Raw genomic sequence first — 25,885 nt, forward strand, 5'->3', positions numbered from 1 at the left:
TACATTATTCAGATCGAGACCTAGATGAGAGAAGGACAATAGGATTGAAAACACACATAAGGGAACTGATCACTGGAATAAGGACGTGGAGGGCACTGGATAAATGGGAAGAAAGGTGGTCCAAGAAAGGGACCGTAAGGAGAAGCATGCTTGGCATGACACCAGGAGGACTACAGAGAGTAGAGGCATATCCTTTGCGTGAGGTTGCAAATGGGAACTATGTACATGTGCCATGGAGTAGGGGGGACTTAGCAGCCTTTACTAACTCCTTCCCAAAATTGAGGGAGAACCCCGTCGAGTGGTATAAGCAAGTGGAGAGGTTCGTGAAAATCTCCAAGGTACTGTGGATAGATCTGAATACACTATTTGATATAGTGGTACCAGGAGACCTGTGGACCGCATGTAAGGTTAGTGCCGAGTGGCCCACAGCAGAACCAGAGAGGGATCCACGGACCAATGGGCCGTCCGAGACAGTAATGGTAAAATACGAGAGAGTGATGACTTGGCTGAAAGACAAGGTGCCAATGCAGGACATAGATTGGGTCAAAATAGATCGAACTAGACAGGAACCCAAGGAGACTGTTCATGAATATTACGAGAGATTGCTGAAAGCGTTTAAACAATATAGCGGGTTGGATGTAATGGACCCGAAAGACATAGGGCAATTTGTGTCTAAGTTTGTCTTGGGTCTAAGACCGGATATTAGTTTAATGATTCAGCAACACTTGATTTGTTGGCAAAATAAACCTTTAGATGAAATCCTGAGATATGCCAGGTACTGCTGTGATGAGATAGACTCCAAGGCAAAGAAGCTAAAAGAGAAACTGATGGTGGTGCAGATGCAGTCAGCTGGTAAGGGCGGACAGCAGCAGCAGCAACAGGGAACAGGAACTGGGGGTAGGAAACAGTATAGCCAGAACAAGGGCAATGAGGAGAACTCCACCTTTAGACCAAGGGTGGATATAGCCGCATTGAAGAAAACGACTCGATGCCACCAGTGTAACGAGGTGGGGCATTGGAAACGCGAGTGTCCCTACAACGTCGAAATTGGAGAACAGGAGGTAGAGGAGGAGGAGGTTCAGAGTACTCCGGCGAGAGGGGTAGTACCCTACCAGGGAAAGGTGCTCAAAGGGGGGACCCCACCCCCACGAGCCCAGTTCCCCCAGCCACCCCGAGTAGGGACCATGGGTAAGACATATAGACAGATGCCTCTGTTTGTAGGAGGGGAAGAATGCTATTACATTGATCCACTAACAGGACAGAGAGTAGAAAGAGAAGACTGTACCCTCGGGGCAGCCTTAGAAGTGGACCAAAGGGGACCCTACATTGAGGCCGAAGTGGCAGGGTGCCCCACGGCATTCCTAGTGGACACAGGAGCCACTCGATCCACGATAAGATCAGCCGCAGTTCCAGGCCTGCCCATGTCTGGAGAGACCATACAAGTGGTGGGGGTCGCAAACAGGAGAATGACTAGCCCATTGACAGAACCAGTGCAGGTGAAAATAGGGAAGTACAGCGATGAGCATCAGTTTGTGGTTTGCAATTCTAGTCCTGTATGTCTGTTAGGAAGAGACCTTTTGTGCAAATTAAATTGTACAATATACTGTACACCACAAGGAGTGGAGGTATTGACCAATGATGACGATGCGGACTTCAAAGTCGCAAATTCAAGAATATGTGTGGAGCTGTATCCCACTTTGACTGTGGATGAGCTCCCATGGGATCTGAGAGAGACTGTGGCACCGGAAGTGTGGGACTTCACTGGGGAAGAGATTGGACTGGTCAAGGGAGTGGAACCAGTGAAAATTGTAGTGAAACTGCATGCTGAGTTTCCGAGAACACCCCAATATAAATTGACTCCAGAAACGATTGCAGGTATAAAGCCCGTGATCGAGTCCATGATTAAGCAGGGAATACTGAAGGAAATCGTGGGTAGTCCATGTAACTCCCCGATTATGGGTTTGCAGAAACCAAATGGGAAATTCCGGATAGTGCAGGACCTCCGAAAGATTAATAACATAGTTGTCTCATGTTGTCCAGTGGTACCGAATCCATCAGTGATACTGTTTCAGATACCGTTTCAAGCCGAATGGTTCACTGTGATAGATCTTTGTCAGGCTTTCTTTTCGATCCCATTGGACGAGGATAGCCATTTCCTTTTCGCTTTTAAGCTGGAAAATCGCGTATTAACATGGTGTCGTATCCCCCAGGGGTATACAGAGAGCCCATCGATCTTTAACCAGCTATTGAAGAAAAATCTTGAAAGTCTAGTGCTGCCCCAGAAGTCAGTTCTGGTTCAGTACATAGACGACCTACTTGTGGCGTCAGAAACTGAAGAAGCTTGCAGGGAGGACTCCATTGCTTTGCTAAATCACCTAGCTGTAAATGGGCACAAGGTGTCCCCGGGAAAATTGCAGTACTGCCTGACAGAAGTGCAGTACTTGGGGCACAGAATTGAGAAAGGCAAACGAAAAGTGTCACCAGACAGAATAGAGGCGATCATGAAGATGAATGCGCCTAAAACGCAGAGAGAAGTCAGGATGTTCCTAGGGATGGTGGGGTATTGCCGACAGTGGATAGCCAACTTTTCACTGAAAGCAAAACCCTTGCAAAAACTGACGCACAAGGAGGTGAGTGATCCGGTACCATGGGACAAAGACTGTTTGATGGCGTTCCTGCAGCTGAGAGAGGACCTGTGTCGTGCTCCTGCTCTGGGAATGCCTGATTACGATAAACCATTCTTGCTTTACTGTTGTGAGAGAGAGGGTTGTGCGTTGTCTGTGTTGGTCCAAATTCATGGGAATGCCCGTAGACCAGTTGCCTATTTCTCGGCTACTTTAGACCCAGTAGCCGCAGCGTTGCCCGGATGTCTCAAATCCGTTGCTGCAACAGGTGTCAGTATCGAGCGTTGTGAGAATATTGTGATGGGGCACCCGTTAGAGGTGTACGTGCCCCACTCTGTTGAACTGTTGATGACCAGGACCAAAACACAGCATCTGACCAATAGCAGGCTCACGCGCTATGAGCAAGTCATTCTTGCTGCAGAGAACGTGACCCTCAAGAGATGCTCTGTTTTGAACCCTGCTACCTTGATGCCACTTCCATGTGATGTCGATGATGATGATGAATGTACAGACCATGATTGCCTCGATGTGACTGAACTATACACCAAACCGAGACCCGACATCGTGGATGAGCCACTGACTGACCCCGATGAAGTCTTCTTTGTCGATGGCTCATGTGTAAGAGACGAAGTTGGGCAGTTGAGAGCAGCTTATGCTGTTTGTACAATTACTGGAGTTGTGGAAGCCGGATGCCTGGAAGGAGTACACTCCGCTCAGGTAGCCGAAATTATTGCGTTGACGCGTGCCTGCCTAGCAAGCAACCAAATTCGAGTCACCATATACACCGACAGCCAATACGGTTACGGGGTAGTTCATGATTACGGGCAGTTATGGTCTCAAAGAGGTTACATGACGTCTTCAGGCTCTCCCATTCGAAATGGAGAGTTTGTGCGTCTATTGTTAGAAGCTTTGCAATGTCCGGCAGGGATTGCCGTTGTAAAATGTACCGCTCATACTCGAAATATGGACTTCGTGTCACAAGGCAATAGATATGCCGACGAAGTTGCGAGGTATTGCGCGGAACAAGGGTACTCTTTCACAGAGGTGGAAGTGGGTGACATAAATGTAAGAACTGAATTAGCCATGATATTGGAAACTGTCGACACTTGGGATGAGCTGAAATGCATGCAAGAAAACGCACCCGATTTTGAAAAGCAAACATGGGAAAAGGCAGGATGTGTGATGGGTGAGGCTCATTTCTGGGTTTCGGCAGATGGAAGGGCAGTGTTACCCAATGAGCTGGTGAGCCCAATGGCTAGACAAATCCATGGTCCAGTACACCTAGGGAGAGACGCTAGGATGAGGGTATTCAGACAGACCTGGTATAACCCTAAGTTTAGAGTAGCAGCTGAAACAGTGTGCCAACGTTGTGTGACCTGTCAGCAGCTGAATGTAGGAAAAAGAACACCAGTTGCACCGAGCCACATAGGGAGGTCGGGAGGTCCATTCAATCGAATGCAGTTAGACTTCATTGAAATGCCAAGGTGCCACCGCCTACGTTATGTCTTGGTGGTTGTTTGCGTATTTTCCAGATGGGTCGAGGCATACCCTACACACAGGTGTGACACCCTCACAGTAGCCAAGTTACTGCTTAGGGAACTCATCCCTAGATTCGGGGTGCCGGCCTCTTTGGAATCAGATAGGGGAACACATTTCAACAGCAAGCTCGTGAAGATGATTTGTGCGGCCCTGAACATAGACCAGAAATTGCATTGTAGTTACCGACCAGAAGCATCAGGAATCGTGGAGCAGATAAATAGCACTATTAAGGCCCGAATTGCTAAGATGTGTTCGTCAACGTCCCTGAGTTGGCCTGATGCTCTGCCATTGGTCCTTATGAGCCTCCGTAGTACCCCAGACAGAAGAACGGGACTGTCGCCTCATGAGGTGTTAATGGGGAGAGCAATGAGGTTGCCATCTGTACCAACTGCTGCATTGTTAAACATCACAGATGATATGATCCTGGACTATTGTAAGGGGCTGTCTGACGCCATTCATTCTGTGTCCCTTCAGGTGCAGGCTGCCGAAGTTCCGTCGTGCCAGGACCCGTGCCATGACCTGTGCTCTGGTGATTGGGTGCTTGTGCGAAAACACGTGAGAAGAAGCTGCCTGGATGTTCGCTGGCGAGGGCCCTACCAGATCATCCTGATCACGAACACAGCAGTGAAGGTGGGAGGCCTGCCCAATTGGATCCACGCGTCGCATACGCGGAGGGTTCCAGCACCTCTGGAAGAAACAGCTCCTCTCTCGGATAGAAGTCCAGCTGTGGACAGAGAAGCCATAGAGGGGGCTAGCCAAGCTGTAGAGGTGCCAGAAGAAGCAGGGAACGAGTCTGATCAGCCTGAGGACGGTCAGTACAACAGCGAAACAGACGACGGTACCGAAGGAGAAAGTAGCTGGGAGTACGAATCAGATACTGACCAGGCTGAAAGAGAGCGAGAACAAAGCAGGAGGACAAGGAGCAGGAGGGTAAGACGTGGAGAAGCCAGCTGGCCTCAAAGAAGAAGTTCAAGCCTGAGGTCGACTCCAGAGAGAACCCTCCCTCCAATATCTGAAGATTCTGACCAGGAAGAAGGTGCGCAGGGCTCTGAAGCACCAGATCTAAGAAGATCAAGAAGGGTACGTGTGCCTAGCAGAAGATACGCCACCCCTGAGTGGACATATCTGGCGACAAATGTCTTTGGAGCGGGAGACAGGGAGGATACGAGCGGTGGTGGTGTCCAGCTCTGAGCCCATCATCACGGTGGAAGTACAGCTGTTAGTACCCGGAGTCGAAGCAGAAGGGTCACTAACTTTCACACTCCCCAGCCCTCCCCGCCTAAGCAAGTTAAAGCATATATTTTTCACAGAATTGCAATTCCCTGACTTTGGAACAAAGATAACAAGCCATGAAGAGCACACTCTTCGCCTGGAAATATTGAACTATGCCGTCCAAGCCGCAGGCCCAAGCCTGATTGTGGATGCTTAAAGACTTTTGTAAATAATTAAGAAGAAGAAGATTACCTAGCGCCTAGGAAGCAGAAATTCTTAGGGACCTTCCTATAAGTTGACGGAGAAGGGCTAGGGTTGTCTGTGTTGAAGCTTTAAAAGACTTTTGCAAAGGAGTTGCCAGCTTCCAGTTGTGGTTCTAAAGACTGAAGGAGCAAGAGAGACTGTAAAGGGACGAGAAGAAAAGAACTTTGCGTTGGAATAAGGAAGAAGAATCCTACTGTCTGACGAAATGGAAGCAGGCACCCCGAATCGTAGAGCCAAATGCATAATAGGCACACTAATAGTAGGAGTGATACTTCTAATAGCCTTGGTAGTTACAGTTTCATATGTAGTGGGACATGAGAGGGAGGCAAGGGTATCAGACGAGAAGTCTGTAGTGACACCAAAACCCACTGTTGCTGGTGAGAAAGGAGAAAACATACAGGAGAAGGCGTTATTAGCAGCAGAAGCCCGCAGATTACATATGGATGAGTCCCAAGGCGACTTCAGGTCAAATGCTTATGCTAAACTTTTGTATGAATATGTGGATGCCATGGAGGTTAAGGACTGTTATGTCTGCATGCAGTTGCCGGCGTCTGTAGATGAAGGCATTAGATACCATCACCTCCCGCTGACATATGGCATTACATGTAGCTTATTGCTTAGTATATTTTATGGGAGAGATAGTTTTGAATACTATTTCTCCAATTATGATTCAGTGTTACCGGAAGTCCCAAATTATAAACAGATGAATAAATGGGACTACTGGAAGGGTGAAGACAGATTGGCCAAATTCTTCATTCCTTGGATTACCTTAGATACTTCACATGCCCGCAGGAATAACTTGACATGCAAGGTGTCAGAAGTCGAGAAGAAGTTTATAGGGCAAGTGGATGATCGATACAGAAGGCAAAAGATTTTGAAAAAATCAGGACAATGGAAAACAGATTGGACCGAGGAAGAGAAGGCACACAAGAGAAAGGGTAGTAGTGGTCCAATAGCTTTGGATAAAACGCAGAGAGGAAAGTTATGTCTTCACAGAGCCAAAACGTATTACGAAAATGTATACGTAGGAGAAGTCAGTTGTGAACATGCTTTCAATTTAGAATATTATACAAAAGATTTCCTGAAAGGAATGCAAGTGATTCCAAATGTATATTTTGTGTGTGGAAGAAATGCCTACGTGAGACTGCCTGACAACTGGTATGGATCATGTTACTTGGCAATTATCTTCCCCAAAATATACCATGCCCAAGACTTAGAGATCATTGAGGGCAAGGCTTCAGCGAGGGGGAGAAGAGACCTAGGAGATGCGGAAATGGTTGGAGATGTATTTGGAGCTGTATTTCCTCTTTTAGGACTAATCCTCAATGATGTCAAAATTAGACGACTGGCAACAGTCGTAGACAGATTGTCTGCCAGCACTGCTAGGTCCTTAATGCTGGTGGAAGGAGAGATGCAATCGATAAGGGCCATGGTGCTTCAGAACCGTCTTGCATTAGACGTCCTGCTAGCAAAAGAGGGCGGAGTCTGTAAGGCTTTGAAGGTCCAGGAATGTTGCACTTACATTCCAGACAATTCAAAGCCCCTGGAGAAGGTTATCATGAACATAACTAATATCCACAAAGAGATCGAGGACCTGAGTAGAGAAAATGTTTGGGAAAAGGTGGGCCATGGAATGGGTGGCGTTGGAGGTTGGTTCGCCAACTTGGGAAAGAGCTTCGTATGGTATGTGCTGAAACCTATCATCATAATATTGATCTGTGTGATCATGTTGTGGGGATTGGTGAGGGCATACAAATGGTATAGACCAAAAAGATTGGAGAGAGCCCGGAGAGAACAGCTACAGAGACTAGCTGCAATACAAGACAATCAGTATAGGAGCCTGAGGGCTCTAGAAACACAGAAGCGAGGAACACTAGCAATTAGTTCAGTTTAAATGTTGGTGATGACCCCTAGAGGTCATCAAAGGGGGGAACTGAGAGAGCGCAAACTGAACGAATTGTAGTAGTGCTTCACACTTACATGTAGTACGCACAATCATGAAGAGAAATGCCATGAGTGCTAACATTATATTCGCCTATATTCTGAAATGTGTAGTTAATCTAGAGATTTTATATAGAAGTGGAACTAATGCAGAAATGTGTGAAAATGTATAACCTTATTAGACGTGATTAATCCTGATCCATGTCGTGTAGCTGCTAAAATGTAAGAATGACATGCTGCAAACACAGAACGAAGTAGGCCTCAGGGCCAGAGCCGAAAGGGTTTGGAAAGGCACGACGTGGATTGCACTAAATGATATTTAGTAATTCTGTTTTCAATAGGTTTATATTTTATAGATGTGTTTATATAATCCTAAAGTAGAGTATAAACACGAGATATTGATTAATGAAAGGATTTGAAGAATATAATCACTATGAGAAATGTTGTAGGCCTGAATTGTTTAACCATGCTTGATTTACACGTATTAGTAGGAGCCAAGGGCGCCGAGACATAATGTTGCAACTTCTGTTAGAAGTTTATGAGAAATGGGATCCTAGCTGCGAATGTCTGTCTGCGGGTGTGAGGAGGGATCCAATTAAAGATTGGATGAATAGGGTTCTGTTCAGGAGAAGGAAACAGACATGGAGGAGGGTTTAGGAATGTTTGGGGGGTATCGGCGGGCCGGAGAAGAGTCTGAGAAGCAAGGTCAACTCTAACGCACGAGGCCCCAATGAGGATCATCATGGAAAAAGCCAGAAGCAACACCACGTGAGGGGCGTCTCACAAGGGGCGTCTCAAATGTTATTGTGTTTTGGTATTAGGGACAGCACCCCTGGGTGGAGTTAGAGCAGATGCCTGAGGACCCTTTAGAGAGCGGATGGGTAGGCAGAGAGGGGTCATGACCGGCGATCATAGGTTTTCATCTAGATACTAAGAGTGGGTGATCTCCCCAGGGAGTCATTCACCGCTGACACCTTTTGGTAGGTTGGGATTCTGTTAAGTAGGGATACCATCCAGAGCAGGGTAGGGACAGCCTAACCTGACCCTTTTATTCCGGCTGTAAATGACTGAGAGATCACAATACGTGTCTATGCTTGCAGCTCTTTTAATTTTGGAACTAGTCCTGGTAGTTTTCTTTGCTCGTCTGAGGGTTTTCAGAGAGCACATATATGTAATCGTACCCATGTATCTGGTGAATATCATGCTGAGATGCTTGTATTTGCAACTTACCCTAACCTTATAATAAATCCTTGAAAGCTAGAAGTAGTTTGTGGTTCTTCCGAGCGGAGTCCATTATTGATTGAACTAACCTGGTAAGAGATGCACTTTCTTCCCTCAATGACAGGCAATAAAGGTTCAGTCGACCAGAACGGGGTTTAGATCAAGGGTGATAAGATAGCGATCAAAATCCCGCCCCCGCAGTAGGACAGAGAGCGGGCGAAGCTGTACCCACAGATCCCAAAGAAGTAGTCAGCATGCCTTTTTCCTTTTATGTCCGCAAACAGGGCCTTCCTCATTGCTCACCTAATCAATAGATTTCCTGAAATATGCAATGCTGGATAGATGGAGGGAAGGAGTGCTAATAATCTTCAGTGAGTTCACCCTATTCATTTCCCTAAGCTGTCAGGGTGTGTGATCAAGGGACAAGTCCTCCATGGGTGCGGAGGGGCAGGTCCATGAACTCTCCGAGCAAGCCCGTCCTAGACTTCCACACCTCTAGGTCTGACTCTAGGCTGTCATGGAGCCTACTACGGTTTTGATTTGTTATACAATTAAATTACAAACTTTTGCAGTGCTTGCAGGTGCCCTGCACTTACATGTTAGTTCTATGATAAATGCATACAATAAAAATAAATGCGTTTTTAGTTCCATCTGTCCACTGTTGCTGCTTGGCCTACATTTTCAACATACCTACTTCCACTCTGCCTGATTCTCCTCTTTTCAAACTGACCACAACCACATCACTTTTTTGTCTTCCGACTGCTGTAAGTACATTCACACACTCCTGGCCTTTTCGCTCACTCCTACGTATTGATTTCCAACCCCATGCCCCTTCACCTTTTCCAGTCAGTTTCACTTTCAGCACACATCCTCTACTGCCAATCTATCTTCCCATCTGCACTTGCATTACACTACTTTTGCTTTGCTTTTCCTCATTCTTAATGGTCTTGTGGTGCTCTGAAGGGTTGAAATGCGACCTTGTGGTGCTATGCAAATGGTGGAAAATGCAAACAAAGGCCTTCTTCTCACTCTGGTTGCATATGATGCCAGTCCAGCCTTCAGGGCAATCACAGCCATCCTCCTCTTCGTTGCAGGTGCCCCCGTTCCGACAGTCCTCACACGTCAGTGTGCAGTCATGGCCAAAGGTGGACTCCAAACACACTGAAAAGACATTAAATAAAGACATCCGGCCATAAGCTGTTATTAGGACATGGCGCGTTGAGAGCTCCAATGAAGACAATGAAGAAGCCCTGTATAATGGCTGATATAAGCCTTCTGCTCCAACATTCCAATGTTTGTTTTAGGTTTCTCCCTTTGTAACTTAGAACATTCAACCCTTAGTGGGTAAAACGTTCTAATAGCCATATAGCCCTTTTGCCTCTGGCTATACCTGTTGTTAAAGGCTCTCTTCTTTGTTATAGGGCCACAGGGCCTTTAACAACTGGTATAGCCATCAGCAGTGGGCTATAAGTCTACATAGTAGTATAGCCACGTTGCAAGAACAAAATACCAGGCTTTATAGAAAACTGGAAAAACTTAACCAACCAGCTACTCTGAAATACTGGACCATTCAAAGTCATTAGCCTTTCTAGATTCTTCTGATTTCTGAGAAAATCAATCCTCCTCCCATAAAAACAGACAAAAATAAGCAAGCATCTTGAAAGCCTCTTAAACTTTAAATTAATTGAATAAAAAATATGTAATTCACATGTTCAAGTGAAAAATAACAAGATGACGTCATTCTTCCATGACACTGACTGGGGAGCATTATATTTTGTCGCAGTAAATTATTGGCAGAAAGACAGATGTGGCGTAACATTTGGTTTAAAAACATTTGTGCAAAATTTGTTTTAGAGACAAGATTAACATACTAATGTATGTGTGATATGAAACGCGTCTTTAAGTAAAATGTAGCTGAAAATGTATTTTATTTATTTATTTGAACATTTTGGACTGTATTGGACTGCACTTTTATCTTTTATTAATTGTATTTTAAATAAAGGATTGATTGATGTAATTAAAACCAAATGATTACTGACAAGCAAACACAAAATATTATTACACATTACTTTATGGTGAAAAGTACTATGCCTGGCATATATGGCAAGCACAGTGGTACAGATATTCTAGTACTGTTGATGGAAATGCAAATTATTTAGTGACATTATATCAAAACACCACAACATTACTAAATGTAACAAAAAATCATATATATATATATATATATATATATATATATATATATATATATATACATATCATGATATATTAAAGGACCTATGCCATTTAACATCATTCCATCCATCCTTAGAGTCGTTTAGTTAATTTCAGTATAATTATTCCAAATGTTGTTCTAAACCTCAACTACACTGGTGGATTGAAACTTCACCCCTTTTGAATGGGTTCTATAGACCTGCTAATGAGGCTATCGGTAGATTGCTATGTTTTACACAGAAACTGTGTCAGGGTGAACCCCAGAGACCCTAAACTAAGGTTTGTGGGACATGTTCTTGGGCTGCCCTTCACAGCTTCTGAATGGATCCCATGGAACTACTGAGGTTTTGTTCCTAGATGTCTCTGGATTTCACTATCACCCCTTCAGGGTGGACCCTATAGACCCTGTCGATTCTATTTGTAGATTTCCTTGGTTTGCACCGTTACTGTTTCTGAGTAGACATCATAGACAACCTCCCGATACGCATGTGGCTTCCTTAAATTAGGCCTTTCTCCACCTCTGGGCACGGTACACAGGCCTTTTATGGAGGTGTCAGTAGATGACCTACAGGGCAACATCCTCATTTTGTGATGATCCCATGAACAGTGGTTTCTATGGATTGCTTACATGGTGCCTCCCCTTTATTTGGGTGGACATGACAGGCCTATGTACATGTCAGGACCTTATGCACATCACCCAACTCTTCCCATATTAGTCATACTACAACCACACATCTCCACAACCAAACAAGCCTGTAGTCATGGTCTGTTTTTGGCAATAACATTTAAGTAAGTCTGAATAGCTACTTATTCAGAATGGCTGAGTGAGTTAAATGCTTGGAGGTAATATATAGTATGTTATCTTATGTTAACAGAGATTTGTACAGTACTGTATTTTCATTACAATGGCTTTGCAGTGTTGTGAAGTTCAGATAACTTCAGACTGTAGTAGTTAGAATTCATCACAGACCGGAGTCTGTTTTCTGTTTCATATCCGGGTATAACAGGTCACATGTATGAATCAGGACAAGACAGACTCAGCCTCCAACCATTCCAAGATCTGTAAATTGAGCACCACGAGTACCATTAAATTGGGTAACAGAAACATCTGTTATTTCAAATGTTCAATTGGTGTTAGAAGTTAGGCGTAAAATGACTATAGAAAATACAATTTATTATTATAACATTCATTCCTGCCTTTTTTCTTTATAGGCAGAGTTTGTAAAAACGATGCACATGGATTGGGAGTCAATCACTGATTCCTCCACTCGTGACTTCACCCGTCTTGACTCTACCCCCTTTTTGTCAGTTTATGGAGCAATATTTTCGATTTCTAACACTGTAAACAAAAAAGCACAGCAAATAGAAATATAAGTGTATCTTACCAAACGATTCGACGAGTGTGTGGGCGCGCCTAACTTCAGCCTCTTCCTCCTCATCGTAATCATCATCAAAAAGCTGTGTGAACTCATCGTGCAACAGTGTGACTTGGGGAAGGGGGCGAACAATGGGAAGCCTCCCATTCAGAGTCTCCAGGGGGTCATCAAGGGCTGAGAAGGAAAAGTTAAAGAGTTAACGGGCAGCAAGTAAACATTCAGGGGCAGATTTACAAGCCCCTTGCGCCACTTTTGCGTCACTTTTCCCATGTTAAAAGTCCCGAAAAAGTGGCGCAAGGGTCTTGTAAATCTGCCCCTCAGACATTTGAGGGGAATTGAAAATGGTCAAACATCTTGCAAAGACAACACAAGCATAGCAAGTTTTAGCAGCAACATGTTACACTCGCAAACACTGAAAACATGCTCAGGAGCAGGAAGGGTGGCTCAGCAAAGAGACATGGCCTTGAGCCTATTCCCGTTTGAATCAATACGGAGAGGCCTTAGATGGGCAGGGCAATGGAGAGGTCGCTTTATGACAAGCACTGCTAGAGAGACTCACCGACTCACCCCAAAAACACAGGCAAAATCTTCAGAGGCGACCATCAATGCCCTGAGAAGGTTGAAAAACCGATGATGGGAATCAGCTGTGCAGAGCCTAGAAATTATTTTTTAGAAACTCAGGGCAGGGATTTCAAGCTGACTTTGTCTCCCACCATCTGATATCGGCTGTTCACCATGTCAAAGGAGAATATGAACACGCCACGTACATTTGGTAAGTCTTTCTGATGGATACTCTACTGAACAGCAGATTTGTCACTTTTGAATATCCACCAGGCGCCAGGCTGGATCTGGAGAATTTTTTTGCAGTTGTCCCTCACCCTGGTAGACGGTGATGTGCGGATCTGTGCTGGCTACACACTGCCCTGGAAATCACTGAGCAGAGCAGTATATAAGCGCCACTCCGCTTCACTAACGTCAATTCTTTTCTTTACGCGCCTTCTGATGTATCCATCAAAAATCTTGGGACACAGTGTGATTCGCCAGGTCTGGTTCTTGATGAATGGGTAGCAAATCCACTTTGGACAGAGCAGAGTATCTCAGGAGTAGCATGCTGGGTTTATTGTTATAAAGCATTTTTGCACAAGCTTTAAACATATACCTAACCCACGTCACCCCAGTTTTGTTCCTTGCATAATTGGGAATGGAGCAGGTATGTGGGATTTGCCAGGACAGTACCAAGTTTTTGGAGCTCTGTCTCACAGTTCCAACACTTTTCTCCAAATCAACGAACCATGGTTTTGAAAGGGTCAGGTGACCATGTGCCATGCAATTAAGATTTCATTCTTCCTTTTTTATGGCAATGCTTACTTGAGGAGTGGGAAACCAGACATCTCCTACCCTCATTTGGAAAGGCAGGACAATTTGAAATGCAGGTCACAATTTTAAGTGGAGCTGAAGGTGCGCTAAGGGCAGCCACCTCTACATCGAAGCGGGTTTGAGACTGCGTATATCAATGTTGGCAAGGACTCATGTACATTTAAGAGTACGTTAGGAGAATGTCACAGCTAAGCATAGAAAAATCTTTGTAAATCAGGCCCTGGAGTTGAAAGGCTACAGTTCAGCTAAAATGACACGTCACATAGTGCATGATGACTCTTGAGAATATTGTTGCAGTCTGGGTGAGTAAGGTCCTACTTTAACAGAATATAACATCACATTTGGGGATCTGCACACTCCAGCTGGGCATATGAAATAAGAAGGGACTCTAAGAAATATTCTAAGTCAAACAGATAGTTTCATAAAGATAACTGGCCAGCATGTAGTGCCCACCTTTAGGCAGCATCCCATTGTTGATGTTTGCCAGAGCAAATTAATACAAAATGACAGATGGAGGTTCACTAACGTTTCTAATAGCTGTTTGTAAATTAATTTAATTTAATCAGAAAAATAGCTATTGCTTAGACTTAACAACTATCAAGATTTACTGCCTTTCTGCAGGCATGTATTTTATGACATTTCAAAAAAGTAGCTTCTTTAGTACATACATTTTAATTTCACAGGTTAAAAGCTAAACTATCACATGCTTTGTTAACACAATAGACAAGAAAAAGCAAAAAGCCAAGAGAAACAGAAAAAGTGAATATGAATATTCGTCAGGCAGATGGTTTTTAAATTATTAATAATAATAGTACTTCAATTTCTCAGACTGCGGGTTGGCGACCTAGAAGTAAATGTAAATGGAGATTTAAAAGTCAAATGGTTTGGCGATGTCTCAGAAGCGTACTGACCTCTTAAACATTGGACGATAGAACACAGAACCATGTGAGATGGAGAGGGATCAAATATCAATAGAAAAGACAAGGTCACTCACGAATACAACTCCTCCTGTCGTCATCCAACTTGTGACCAATCTCGCAGCTGCAGTGGAAGGACCCCACCACATTCAGGCACACATGTTCACAGCCGCCATTCCCTGAGGAGCATTCATCAACGTCTGTCAAGAAGAGAATAAGAATCAGCAACTGGGGCTAAATTATGAATAATCCTTAGAATTTCAGTCCAAAGAATTATTTTAAAAAGGAGAACAGAGCAATAACATTATTAACACTCAGTCTATTTAGAACTACTAAACATACTACAAAATGCAGTTTAAGAATAAGGCCCTGGGACTCTACCACGCATGGTGGAGACAACACCAGGAGTTGAAGCAATTCACAAACTACACTTCTCCCTTTCACACTCATTCTCAAAAGACTTTGTATATACCTATGGCAAACAACTTCCTCTTGTGCTTGTGTCGCCATTTTTCTACAAACAGCTGCTAGGTAGAGATGACTGAACTGTAAGACTTTAGCAAACAAGCTGTCAGGTTGAATTACTTCAAGGTGTGGTGGCAAGGCTGTCCATTGTGTCTGGATAAGAGCCTAGGAGGGTTATTGAACTGTATCGGTGGACAATTTGACAGTCTCAACAGGTCGTACAGGGTTCCACCTTGGCCTTTACCAGCACGCAGAAAATGAGGGGGAGCCGTTAAAAGACTCAATCGATGTAGTCAAGAAGGCACTGCCCTTCGGCCGAAGTTGCCAGTACCTGCTGGAGTAATATTTGCATTTCTTGTTCCCAAGGGTGGCAAATAGGTCTAGAGTTGAAAGACCTCATTTTCTGAAGACATACTTGTAGACTGAAGACATACTTTTAAAAGTTAAATTCCAACAGGATGTGCCAATCGGTTGAGAATTATTAAGTTCTTCCTCCTTTCAAGTTATTTCAATAAACTAGTAAAACTCACAATGTTCAAAATTCTGTTGGTGGGTCCATTGGTAACATCGTCGCCAATATATGTAGCATGTCCTCGTCCAAATAATTCAGGAACAAGGTTTCCACTTCAATAAGTGAGTTTATTCATGAACAGGACCCACAACCAGTTGCTGACAGCTATACAGCAAGTCTTCAAAGGATGCCTACTTAAACATTCTACAACAGTGAATTCTCAATATGGAACATTGGTATTTACAAAATTCCTATACATTCCTTAACACCTTCGAGGCAGATGACGAGCGCAGCTCGTCATGAGTGTAACCTGCCGTGCGCTCATGACGAGCTGAGCTCGTCATGAACCGCAGGGTTTTTAAAACTTCAGCGCGCAGCGGGAAAACCCGCCGCGTGCATGCGGTTAAAGTAACATACTAATTAGAATTCTTTACCACATATTACAATACTGTAGCTGATCCTTGTCGAGCTCCTAGTCAGAGCAGTCTAACTGAACACAGCTGGGGGTGTCTGCTTGGTAGATCTTTGATATAGCCCACTACCACAGTTTCCAAATCTCCTTTGAGAGGAAATAAGACCTCATGCCTCCCTGTTGGCCGATGACAAGGTTGTATTGTCTATCCTGATTAACACAGCTTGGCCTCTCAGTTTTTTCAGGAATGCTCGTTGGCCTTGTCTGTTAGCCTACTGCTCCAAGGGGTATATATTGAGTGACTTTTTCTCTTTCGACCTGAGGACTTAGTTGAGAGTTTGTGCATGGGAGCTCCCAGCCTTCCATTAATAGTCATGTGGTGCGTGATGGGTTGGAATGGAAGGCCTGCATTGAGATTGCTTGAGAATCTCTACCAGAGAAGAGCCTGTTTGAGCCCTCTGGATACCCAAGGAGTATTGTTCCAGCATCCTATTGCTTACCTCCAATGGTAATACCGCTTTTGTTGTACTGGCTGCAACCTTAACTTGCAGAAGAGAATTCAATAAATGCATGATGACATTAAAGCATTTATTTAGATGTTGGCGGAGAGGGAACTCCGTCACAATGGCAACGGTGTTCCCCACCCACTAACACAGTGGTGCGCCTACCTGTTTTAAAGGCTTGGCTAGGGCGGTGACTACAATGTCACTCCCTTAGCGAAACTTCTCTGACAGCCCGATGGAGTAAGGGCCAGCTAAGAATTGGCGATATGTCCGTCTACCCAATTCGGATGGGCGAATATATTGCACATTTTTGTCACTGCCAGGTACCCTGGCAGCAAGGGACTGTAAAACACAGAAAATGGTGAGTGGGCAATATCTTTTTTATTTTCAAAAAGAAAATCCTGCTTTGTGATTTTCTTTTTGAAAATTAAAAAGAAAATACTTTGGTGCAGGGCTCCGTCAGCGTGAAGAAACCCTGTACCAAACTGCAAAAAGCATTGACAGGAATTACCGTGATGGCGGTTCATACCAATGCTTTAGAAATTACCACCAGCTTGGCAGTCATTTCAAAATTTGGCGGGCTGCATCTTCATCAGGGCTAAGGAGCAATTTACTCCATTGCTCTGGCAGACAAAAGGGCAACCCACTGATATATAAGTTGGCCCCTAAGTCCAGTAATGATTTGCAGATTCTGAGTGGGGCCATTTTGGTAGAGAAGGTCTTCGCTAATGATTGAAGTTGTGCCACTTGCTCTGCTGAGCTGTATGTCCAGAATAGCTCCTAGAGGTTGAACCTTTGTTACAGGAGAGATGGACAATTTTTGTACGTTTACTTTGCCACATAACTGGTGGAAAATGCTGAACGCCAGAGGCCATGGGTGTGCAAACCTCTTGCTCTGATGAAGGCTTGATGAGCAGTCGTGCAAGTATTTGTGCCCTTGTTAAGAAGATAGCCACGGGGGCAAGGTAATTCCTAAATCTATGGGGAGATGAATTAGGTCCAAAAGGAAGTCTTTTGAATTGGTAGTTCTGAAATGTCACAAATAACCAGAGATATTGGAGAACTTCCAGGAGATGGTCCCCTTAAAGGATTTGATGATGTTGTTTGATGTAAGGTCTGGTTTAGCAGGGTTCACATTCCATAGGTAGAATTAAATCCCTCCATTCTTCCTCAACTTGATAATCACCATTCTCCTCCTACCCTTCTTTCAAGACATAACCTTCCTTTTCAGCTTAGTCTGATTCCTGATCACTGTCAGGAGAAACCTCATCCTCCATGTCACTAGGCATTGGGGCTACAGGACATGAAGCAGAGAGTGGCATCAGTGGATGTAGCGGAGTAGGAACCTGTGACTGGGGTTGCACTTGACATGTCGGGTGCAGTGGACGTGATATAGTTGGGGTGGCAGTGACCCTGATAGAAGACCCAGTGGAGGGTAAGAAGTTTAGGATAAGGAATCAGTTTTTGGAAAGTTTGCACCTATTGTAACGTAGACATTAAGGTGCTAGTACCTACATTACAGGAGGTCCACTGTACTGGTGACTAGGCTCCTATGAAGACCCACAGACCCTCCTGAAAGTCTGAATCTCCTTCCTACTTCTTATAAGCCTCCTCATACTCGGGAAACAGCACACATCCAATTGAGCAGGGCAATATGCTGTGAAAGTGATGTGTGCCTTGTCATTGACGTCCGCTCTAGCTCAGAATTCAAGATACACACTTAATATTGAGCAGAAACCTTCAATGGTGAATGGGAACAGACTGGATGTGCTTCCAAAGCTGACAAAAACGGTGATAAGGTTGACGGTGCTGTGGTTGTTGATGGTACTATCACCAGAATATTTGGTTGTCCTCGAACTGGTTGTTATTGATTTGATCAGGATTTATGTCTTTGTCGTTGTCAGCTGGAGTGCAGATGGAGTTGCCACCAAAGGGGTCATCATTAATGAAGTTCTAGTAGTTGTTGGTAAAAGTCAATAAAGACAGCGGGCCAATAAATACAGGAACTGCCTGAAATCTTTCCTGGCGAGACTGTCGATAATGGGGTGGCCAACAACAATGATTGCTTTTCTACAGAAGAGTCGCGGTTTAGATGAGACTTCTGACAGGTGTCAAAGGAGCTGGATTTTTGGAACACTTTCAATGCGGGTTTCCCCTCGCCTTTTCTCGTGCTTTCGCTGATCATGGTTTGATCTTGTCCTCGGAGAAGATAAATGCAGGTGCTTAAGAGGTAAATTCTAGCTAAGTAAGTTTCACATGCTTCCTTTTTTGCGCTGCCTTTTTGGAAGTGCCAGGAGGAGCTTTTTTCATCAATTCTTCATCAGACGAGGGGCGTCCCCTTTCTCTAGAAGATAAAGAGCTATCCTCCTTTCGCTGTTCATAAGAATTTTGGAGGGAATTACTTACAAAGGTCACAGTGTGATGCCCTTTGAGAAGGAAAAGGACACACAATGCACTGACTGTGCAAATCTTCTATAGAACTTTTATTTTGTCCTCAGTCTTAGAAGGTTGAAGAGAGATTAATGTTCTTTCTCTGCTATAGTGACATTGGTAGTGTCTCCCTGGGCCATTAGATGAAAGATCTGAAAATCCACTAAAAACAGCTCACCTTATTTGGAAGCATTTTGTTGGGCATAGGGCCATGTTGACACTGTCTCCTGCTACTTAACCCTTTCGATGCTGATGACGAGCTCAGCTCGTCATCACCCACGGGTGTCGTGTGCTGATGACGAGCTGAGCTCGTCATGGTGCCACTAAAATGGCATTTTCCAGCACAGGGGGGGGGGGACGGCCAGCAGCCATGTGGTTAAAGTTGCCAGGTATTCTCTTCTTGACAAAGGAGACTGATTCAAGAATGCAAATCCATGAATCTCTAATGCTGGAGACTCTGCGCTTAAGGCAGGTGTCCTCGGGCTGTTTGACTTGTAGCAAACTTCAAAACATGTATAGTAGATAAACATTAAACCAATGTTATGTAAGAGCTGTGACCCAACAGAATAATGAGGTGCCCTGTTCAACACTCCATGCTTTGCCTCTGTATGCCTAGAAACAGGCAGCTTCTTATCCCGGATCCCCCTGTATCAAATGTCACTAGGGCACAACATTTGTAACATGGTTACTACAGCTCAAAGTCCTCCGGGATTTTTCAGGCATTTGTTTTAGCATTGATTGTTTATTGTTGAAACATGCAGAACCCAAAATTTCATACAAAAGAATACATAAAATACTTTGGATTTTTTCCAAAAGCGCATGATTGCCGTCACTACAGAATTTTAAATTTATTTTGAATTTTACACTGTTCTAGCTATAATTTTTCAAATAAAGCTGTCAACAATATAACCACAATTCTTTCAATCTGTGCAAAATTCTTAAAATAAATGTTGAGGCTTATTTGGAAAGATGTCTACAGTTATTTGAAATAAAGCACAGCCATTTAATAAAGTGAACAGAATTCCTCAAGACATAAACTGTAAATTATCTTTTTGGTCAAATAATAACAGGATTTTAGAATCTCCAATTTCCAGTGATATATTAGCGGTGTATAAACAGGATCCTGGGTCCCAATCCTGGCAGTTTAACTCATTCACCCAAGTCTCGGCAATAGCTACTTACAAATGCTTTCATGGACACGCCAGTGTGGATAAGGTGAGGAAGCCACCAAAAACGCGTTAATTCCCTAGAGGGCTCTTACAAAGTCAAGGTGCAATCGCCCCCGCCCCTCCCCCTCCCCTTAATCCTGCTCCCCATCCCCGTCTACTTCCGTTCTGATGCCACCAAACCCGGCGGAAGGAGAAACAGGAGTTTCTTGCATCCTTCTTCCAGGCGCAGGTGTTCCCTCACTTCACAGGTTGGGAAAATAAGTTTTCAGATAAGTTTTCGAGTCCATATGCCCTCACCTGTGATAGAGAAAGCCACCAAGGGGGAGAATAAAGGACCCATTTTACTACTATTGCTAGCACTTATTCGGGGATATTGTTTGGGACATTCCACAGCCACTGCACGCTGTATGACAGCATCCATTTAGAATGCAGAATGTATGTACAATAATTTGAGGGATTCTACAGAAGACAGTGTTCACAATTTTGCACTCACAATTTTACACCCTCACGTGGGTGCAGTTTTATGAATATCAGAAGTCTACAAAGGAAATCAGCAACAGTGACATATTTTCAGACTTACTCTCAGGGAAACCTTTGCAAATTACGAATTTTGATCATGTTAAAGGATCTCCCAATGCTCAATTTGACACAGTATACAATTATTCATGGATAAATACCACTACATCTGTGAAATTGCACTTTCATTTGTTTTTACCCCCAAGGGCAATATAGCTCTCTTTATGGCACAAGCGCTTCTGCTACACTCATGCCAATTTTGGGGGTGCTCCCTACCGAATCCCCCCTCGCAAGAGTTTCTACGTGTTCTTAGCAGGATTAAATCCCTGACCATTTCGAGGGTGGGAATGATTAAAACGGTTTGGAAACACTCGCAAACCCTTGATTATTTGGGTGCTGCAAAGCTTTTCAAATCTTCCCCACAATGGAGCAGTCTCTCCTGACCCCCTCAAATTAATTTACCCATGTGTAATATTTGGGGTGATATGGCACATTGGTAAATGGGCTTACGAGTGCAAATTCACATTTTGTAAAAAAAAAAAAATAATTTAATGTAGATTTATATAGTGCGGGTTATCATCCGTGTGGGCATCCAGGCACTGTCCGTGGGCACTGGAGAGATTACGTGATTTGCCCAGAATCGCAGGATGTTAAGTTGACCCTGAGGTGCAAACGTGGATTCTCAGCGCCCGGGTTAGCAGCTCTGGCCGCCGCGCCACACCCTCTCCCTGAGAGTGACCATTAGTAAAAACCTTGCACTTATAAAGCAAGTCATTTGTGAGTGTGAGACGAGTTCATATGGCATGATATCTAGTGTTGACTAGAGCATCGCATCCCAGTGCTTACCATCGCAGCTGCACCCATCCCCGTTCAGTCTGTAGCCGGCGAAGCAGACACACTCATAACCACCTGCATAGTTATAACAATCCTGCTGGCAGCACGAGGCACCGGTTGTGCACTCGTCAGTATCTGGAAGAGAAATTACAGGAAAGTAGAGCTTCACACCACACCTCAAAAGACGATATCTAGATAATGTGGAAGTGTGGGTTTCAGAATTATTCTTATGAAAAGACAAAAAATGGGTAGACATATGTGCAGAAAAACAATGCTGCCACGGAAATATCCACCACTAAAAAAACAATTATCAATAGGATGAATTTTTCACCTATCACCCAGGCTTTTGAGCTCTGTATCCATTACAGATGCACATGCTTTATCTATTCTTGTCATTGAGCTGTCCTACAGCTGAGTTAATTACTCAAAGCTCCAGAATATATGTCAGATCCGTGCTGCCAAAGAAGTTACTTACCTGTCACACAGGCTTAGCAGCGTGGCAAGTGTCGCATAGTTACACGGTTTGTATATGGCTATCATCTGCCAAACCACCATGTGTCAGGAGGATGCCAAGAACGTGTATCTAGAATAGATCCATGGTGCCATAACACACTAGAAACAAGCAACAGGAGGGTACCCATAAAGCCAGTTGAGACCTGGGTAAATAATATGCATAGCAAACACCACTGTCTCAACAGGTATTATTAGATGGCAATTTCACTTTCAAGGAAGCATGCACATAGGAGGAGAAACAGGGAGACTGGCTATAACATAGTAGGACATGAAGTGGTATGCGTTTGTATAAACACCCTCCACAACAAGCATTTACAATGCAATGGTTTCGCCTTTGGAAAAGTTTGAGCTATTGGCATTGTAAATGACAAAATTTGTATTTATGTGTTGGTTTTGTCATTTACATTGCCATTAGCTTAATCTCTCGCAATGTGAGACCTATTGTACCCTATGGACGAGCTCAGCAGACAGCAATTACTACCACACACACACACCCAGAGCCAGCCACACACACACACACCCAGAGCCACACACACCCACCCAGAGCCACACACACACTCAGGAGAGCAAGCACAGCCAGGGGGAAGGGAAGAAAGCACAGCCAGGGGGCAGGGAAGAAAGCACAGCCAGGGGGCAGGGAAGCAAGCACAGCCAGGGGGCAGGGAAGCAAGCACAGCCAGGGGGCCGGGAAGCAAGCACAGCCAGGGGGCCGGGAAGCAAGCACAGCCAGGGGGCCGGGAAGCAAGCACAGCCAGGGGGCACGGAAGCAAGCACAGCCAGGGGGCAGGGAAGCAAGCACAGCCAGGGGGTAATAAAGCACATCTCGAATATTTAAACGTTCTTTTGAGATCATCATACGCCTAGATAGAGTGTAGAAGCTTAGAGTCACACTAGGTGGTCATTTCTTTCTTCACCTTGTACTTATTCATTCAGCAACTAAATATTTCCAAAAGCAAACAATCAACTATAGTCTTATGTCTATCTGGAAGGCAAGAAACTACCTCTGTTACAATACCACAAAGTGTTACACAGATAACTCAAAGTGTTACAATAAATACAAAAAATCAGGCAAACTGAATAGGAATAAAACAGATGCAGCCAAAACCCACCATAAAAACAATTCAGTGACTTCCAGTCAAATCCAGGACCAGATTTAAAGCCTTTTGCAATTTTTAGACCAATGGCTTGGGTCCCTCTCCAGTGCCCACTCACCACTATAAGGAACATGCGACTGGCTCATACAAATAATCGGTTGTCATGATCTGTCATTGCGCCTACCGAAGTGAAAAAATAATTTCACTGGCCAGGAAGGATCTGACGCGTCCTTATTCAAAAATATGTGTTGTCCAGTTTGTGCTAAAATAATGGAATTGAATGTGCCATCCGTGGGTATGTAAGTGTGTGTATATATATTTCCAGAGGTCCATCCTGCGTCAAACATTTCCTTCCATCACATTTGCTGTGTATGTGAGTCATCCTACTTAGTAGGAGTGTGCCTAAATGGGGGTCTTCTGCTCACTATTGGGGTACTCAGACTTCACTTATCTACTTAGGCCCACTGAGGTTAGATGCATTTGAGTAGCGTGCATTTTCAAACAGTGTGCAGGCTGCCATGCAGTTTGTGTAGGTCTGCTGCGCTTCTGGGGCGGGCCAAGCTGGATTTGCATATGGTTGGTTACTGTGTGTAATGAAAGAAACAAGAATCGAATGGAATACACCCATAATGGAACGAATGGAATGCGCACAGAATGGGATGAACGGAATGTGCACAGGGTGGAATGAATGGAATGCGCAGAGAATGGAATGAATAGAATGCGCCCAGAATGGAATGCGGTCAGATTGGAAAGTGCCCAGAAAAAATTAAATAAAATGTACCCATAAAGGAATAAATTGCGTGCACCCAGAAAGGAATGATGGGATGCGTCCAGAATGGAATGAATGGAACAGGCCCAGAATTGAATTAACAGAATTCTCCCTGAATGGAAGGAATAGAATCCTCCCTGAATGGAATACGCCTGGAATGCAATGATTGGAATATCCCCCTAGATTGAACGAATGGGATGCATGCAGAATGGAATGCGCCTAGAAAGGAATGAATGGAATGCGCCCAGGAAAAAGTTAATGGAATGCGCCCAGAGTGCAATGAATAGAATGCTGTCTGAATTGAATGAATGAAATGCGCCCTGAAAGGAATGAATGGAACATGCCCAGAATGCAATGTGACTATTTCAGTCACAATCCGTTCTGTCGCTTCAGATTGGTCAGCCTTGCTGTGCATCACTTTATTACTGTCTTTGTGATGTAGACGACGGTATAGTAATTTATCTACACTCTTTAGATTAGCAGCGTGTGGTTATAACTATTGTTTTATTGCTTGCTTTGAAATGTACACTTGTAACAAACTTGGTATATACTCTCTTGTCTTTAGCCAATCAAGAATGTAATAGCTTAAAAATGCATTAGTAAATTGTACGTGCATTCTCTCCCCAACTACACAGCAAGGGCCTCAGCTGGATTGCACACAATTCCGAGTAAATTTGAACCAGGAGCCCTCCAGGACAGAGAGTGCATATTGTGCGCCACGACTCCCCTAGATTAAAATGTGCTGAAGGAATGGCAGGAAAAAACCCCTTCGAATCCATCCCAGTTTCCACGCCGCCTCTTCCATTTAACATTTGGCTTTTGAAGACTTTTTTATTAGCCTGCTTTGCTTAAAGGAGTCTAAAGAGAGATTCCTACGCGACCGCAGAATATGTTTCTGGTTTAGTTTGCTCTCCCGCCCCGGTGCCCCCTCTTCCTTGATGCCCAGGGGGTGTCATGCTTCTCCTCATGGCCAGGGGGCGCTATGACCTGCAGTTGGAGGGGGGTATGAAAGGCGAGGAGTCTGACCCGAGGAACTCCCCCCGCCCGCCAGAAACATTTGGAACCGGCGGCCGGAAGCGGGCGCTCGTCGTTCTTTCCATTCCATGGGAAACCCAATACCGCCAAAGACATTTTATTTACTTGCTTCTAATTTGACTGCCTGCCTACCTTACTCTTCTTGTTGTTGCCACTTGCTGGGAGCATAGCGTCTTTACCTCTCTTTTCATTGGCTGTGTATCCCTTCCACTGCTCCCTTTTAGGGAATACTTTTTTCTCTGTCTTTAATCCCACTTTGAGTGGATGTATTTTCCAGCTCTCTGGTGTACTGCTTCTGCCTTCAAATACCAGCCCCAATACTTCATTTTGCTACACTCCCCACTTGCTCTCTCCCTCGTGTGCTGCTTTTCCCATTTGATACCTTACATGATGTGTACGCATGCGTCATGTCCGTATGTTATTTCTTTTTTTGTTGTTTTGCGGATGATGTCCAGCCTCATCAAAAAACATTTTGCTAAAAACCTTGGCCAAGCGAAAAGGTCACAAAGGCGAGACTCAATGGGTTAGCCAATGCTATTTTCTAATACTTGCTTTAGTTTTATTTCTTGTCTTTCCCGCTAAGTTAATGTCTTCTTTTTTTACCCTCCACTCCTCACTTTGTCCTATTGCTAACTCACTTCTGCTTTCACAATCAGGATTTTGTTTCTTACAATAATACCATTTTTACACAGTGCTTGCTGCACGGTAAATAATGGTTCTAGCATCTTTGAGAACAACAGAAGGGCTTGCTCTGCTACGCTCAGATTCGAACCTGCGACTTGCAGCTTGAACTCAAGTTTCTGTAGCAGGCACTTAAACCCACTGAACTATGTCCGTCGGCATCCTGCCGCTTCTATCTTCTAATGAAAATTCTATGCCTTTGTCTTGCGCTGTCTATATTCCTGCCTTCTTTTTTCCATTTCAGTTATTGCATTTATTCATCTTTTTT

The 25,885-nt window shown here is 44.2% G+C and overlaps 1 protein-coding gene across 2 annotated transcripts in view; it reads right to left on the reverse strand.

Annotated features, from left to right (window-relative positions):
* Positions 1-25,885, reverse strand: part of MEGF6 (multiple EGF like domains 6) — a 1,305,820-nt gene that overhangs the window by 209,683 nt on the left and 1,070,252 nt on the right. For both annotated transcript variants that reach the window (XM_086921560.1, XM_086921561.1), the window contains 4 exons: positions 21,538-21,660; positions 14,763-14,885; positions 12,401-12,565; positions 9,831-9,962 (listed from right to left, as the gene is read on the reverse strand). In XM_086921560.1, the coding sequence (XP_086777686.1) occupies positions 9,831-9,962; positions 12,401-12,565; positions 14,763-14,885; positions 21,538-21,660 (543 nt within the window). The remainder of the gene's footprint in view (positions 1-9,830; positions 9,963-12,400; positions 12,566-14,762; positions 14,886-21,537; positions 21,661-25,885) is intronic.

The sequence above is a fragment of the Lissotriton vulgaris genome, chromosome 5 (genome assembly GCF_964263255.1).
Source record: "Lissotriton vulgaris chromosome 5, aLisVul1.2, whole genome shotgun sequence".
NCBI lineage: Eukaryota > Metazoa > Chordata > Amphibia > Caudata > Salamandridae > Lissotriton > Lissotriton vulgaris.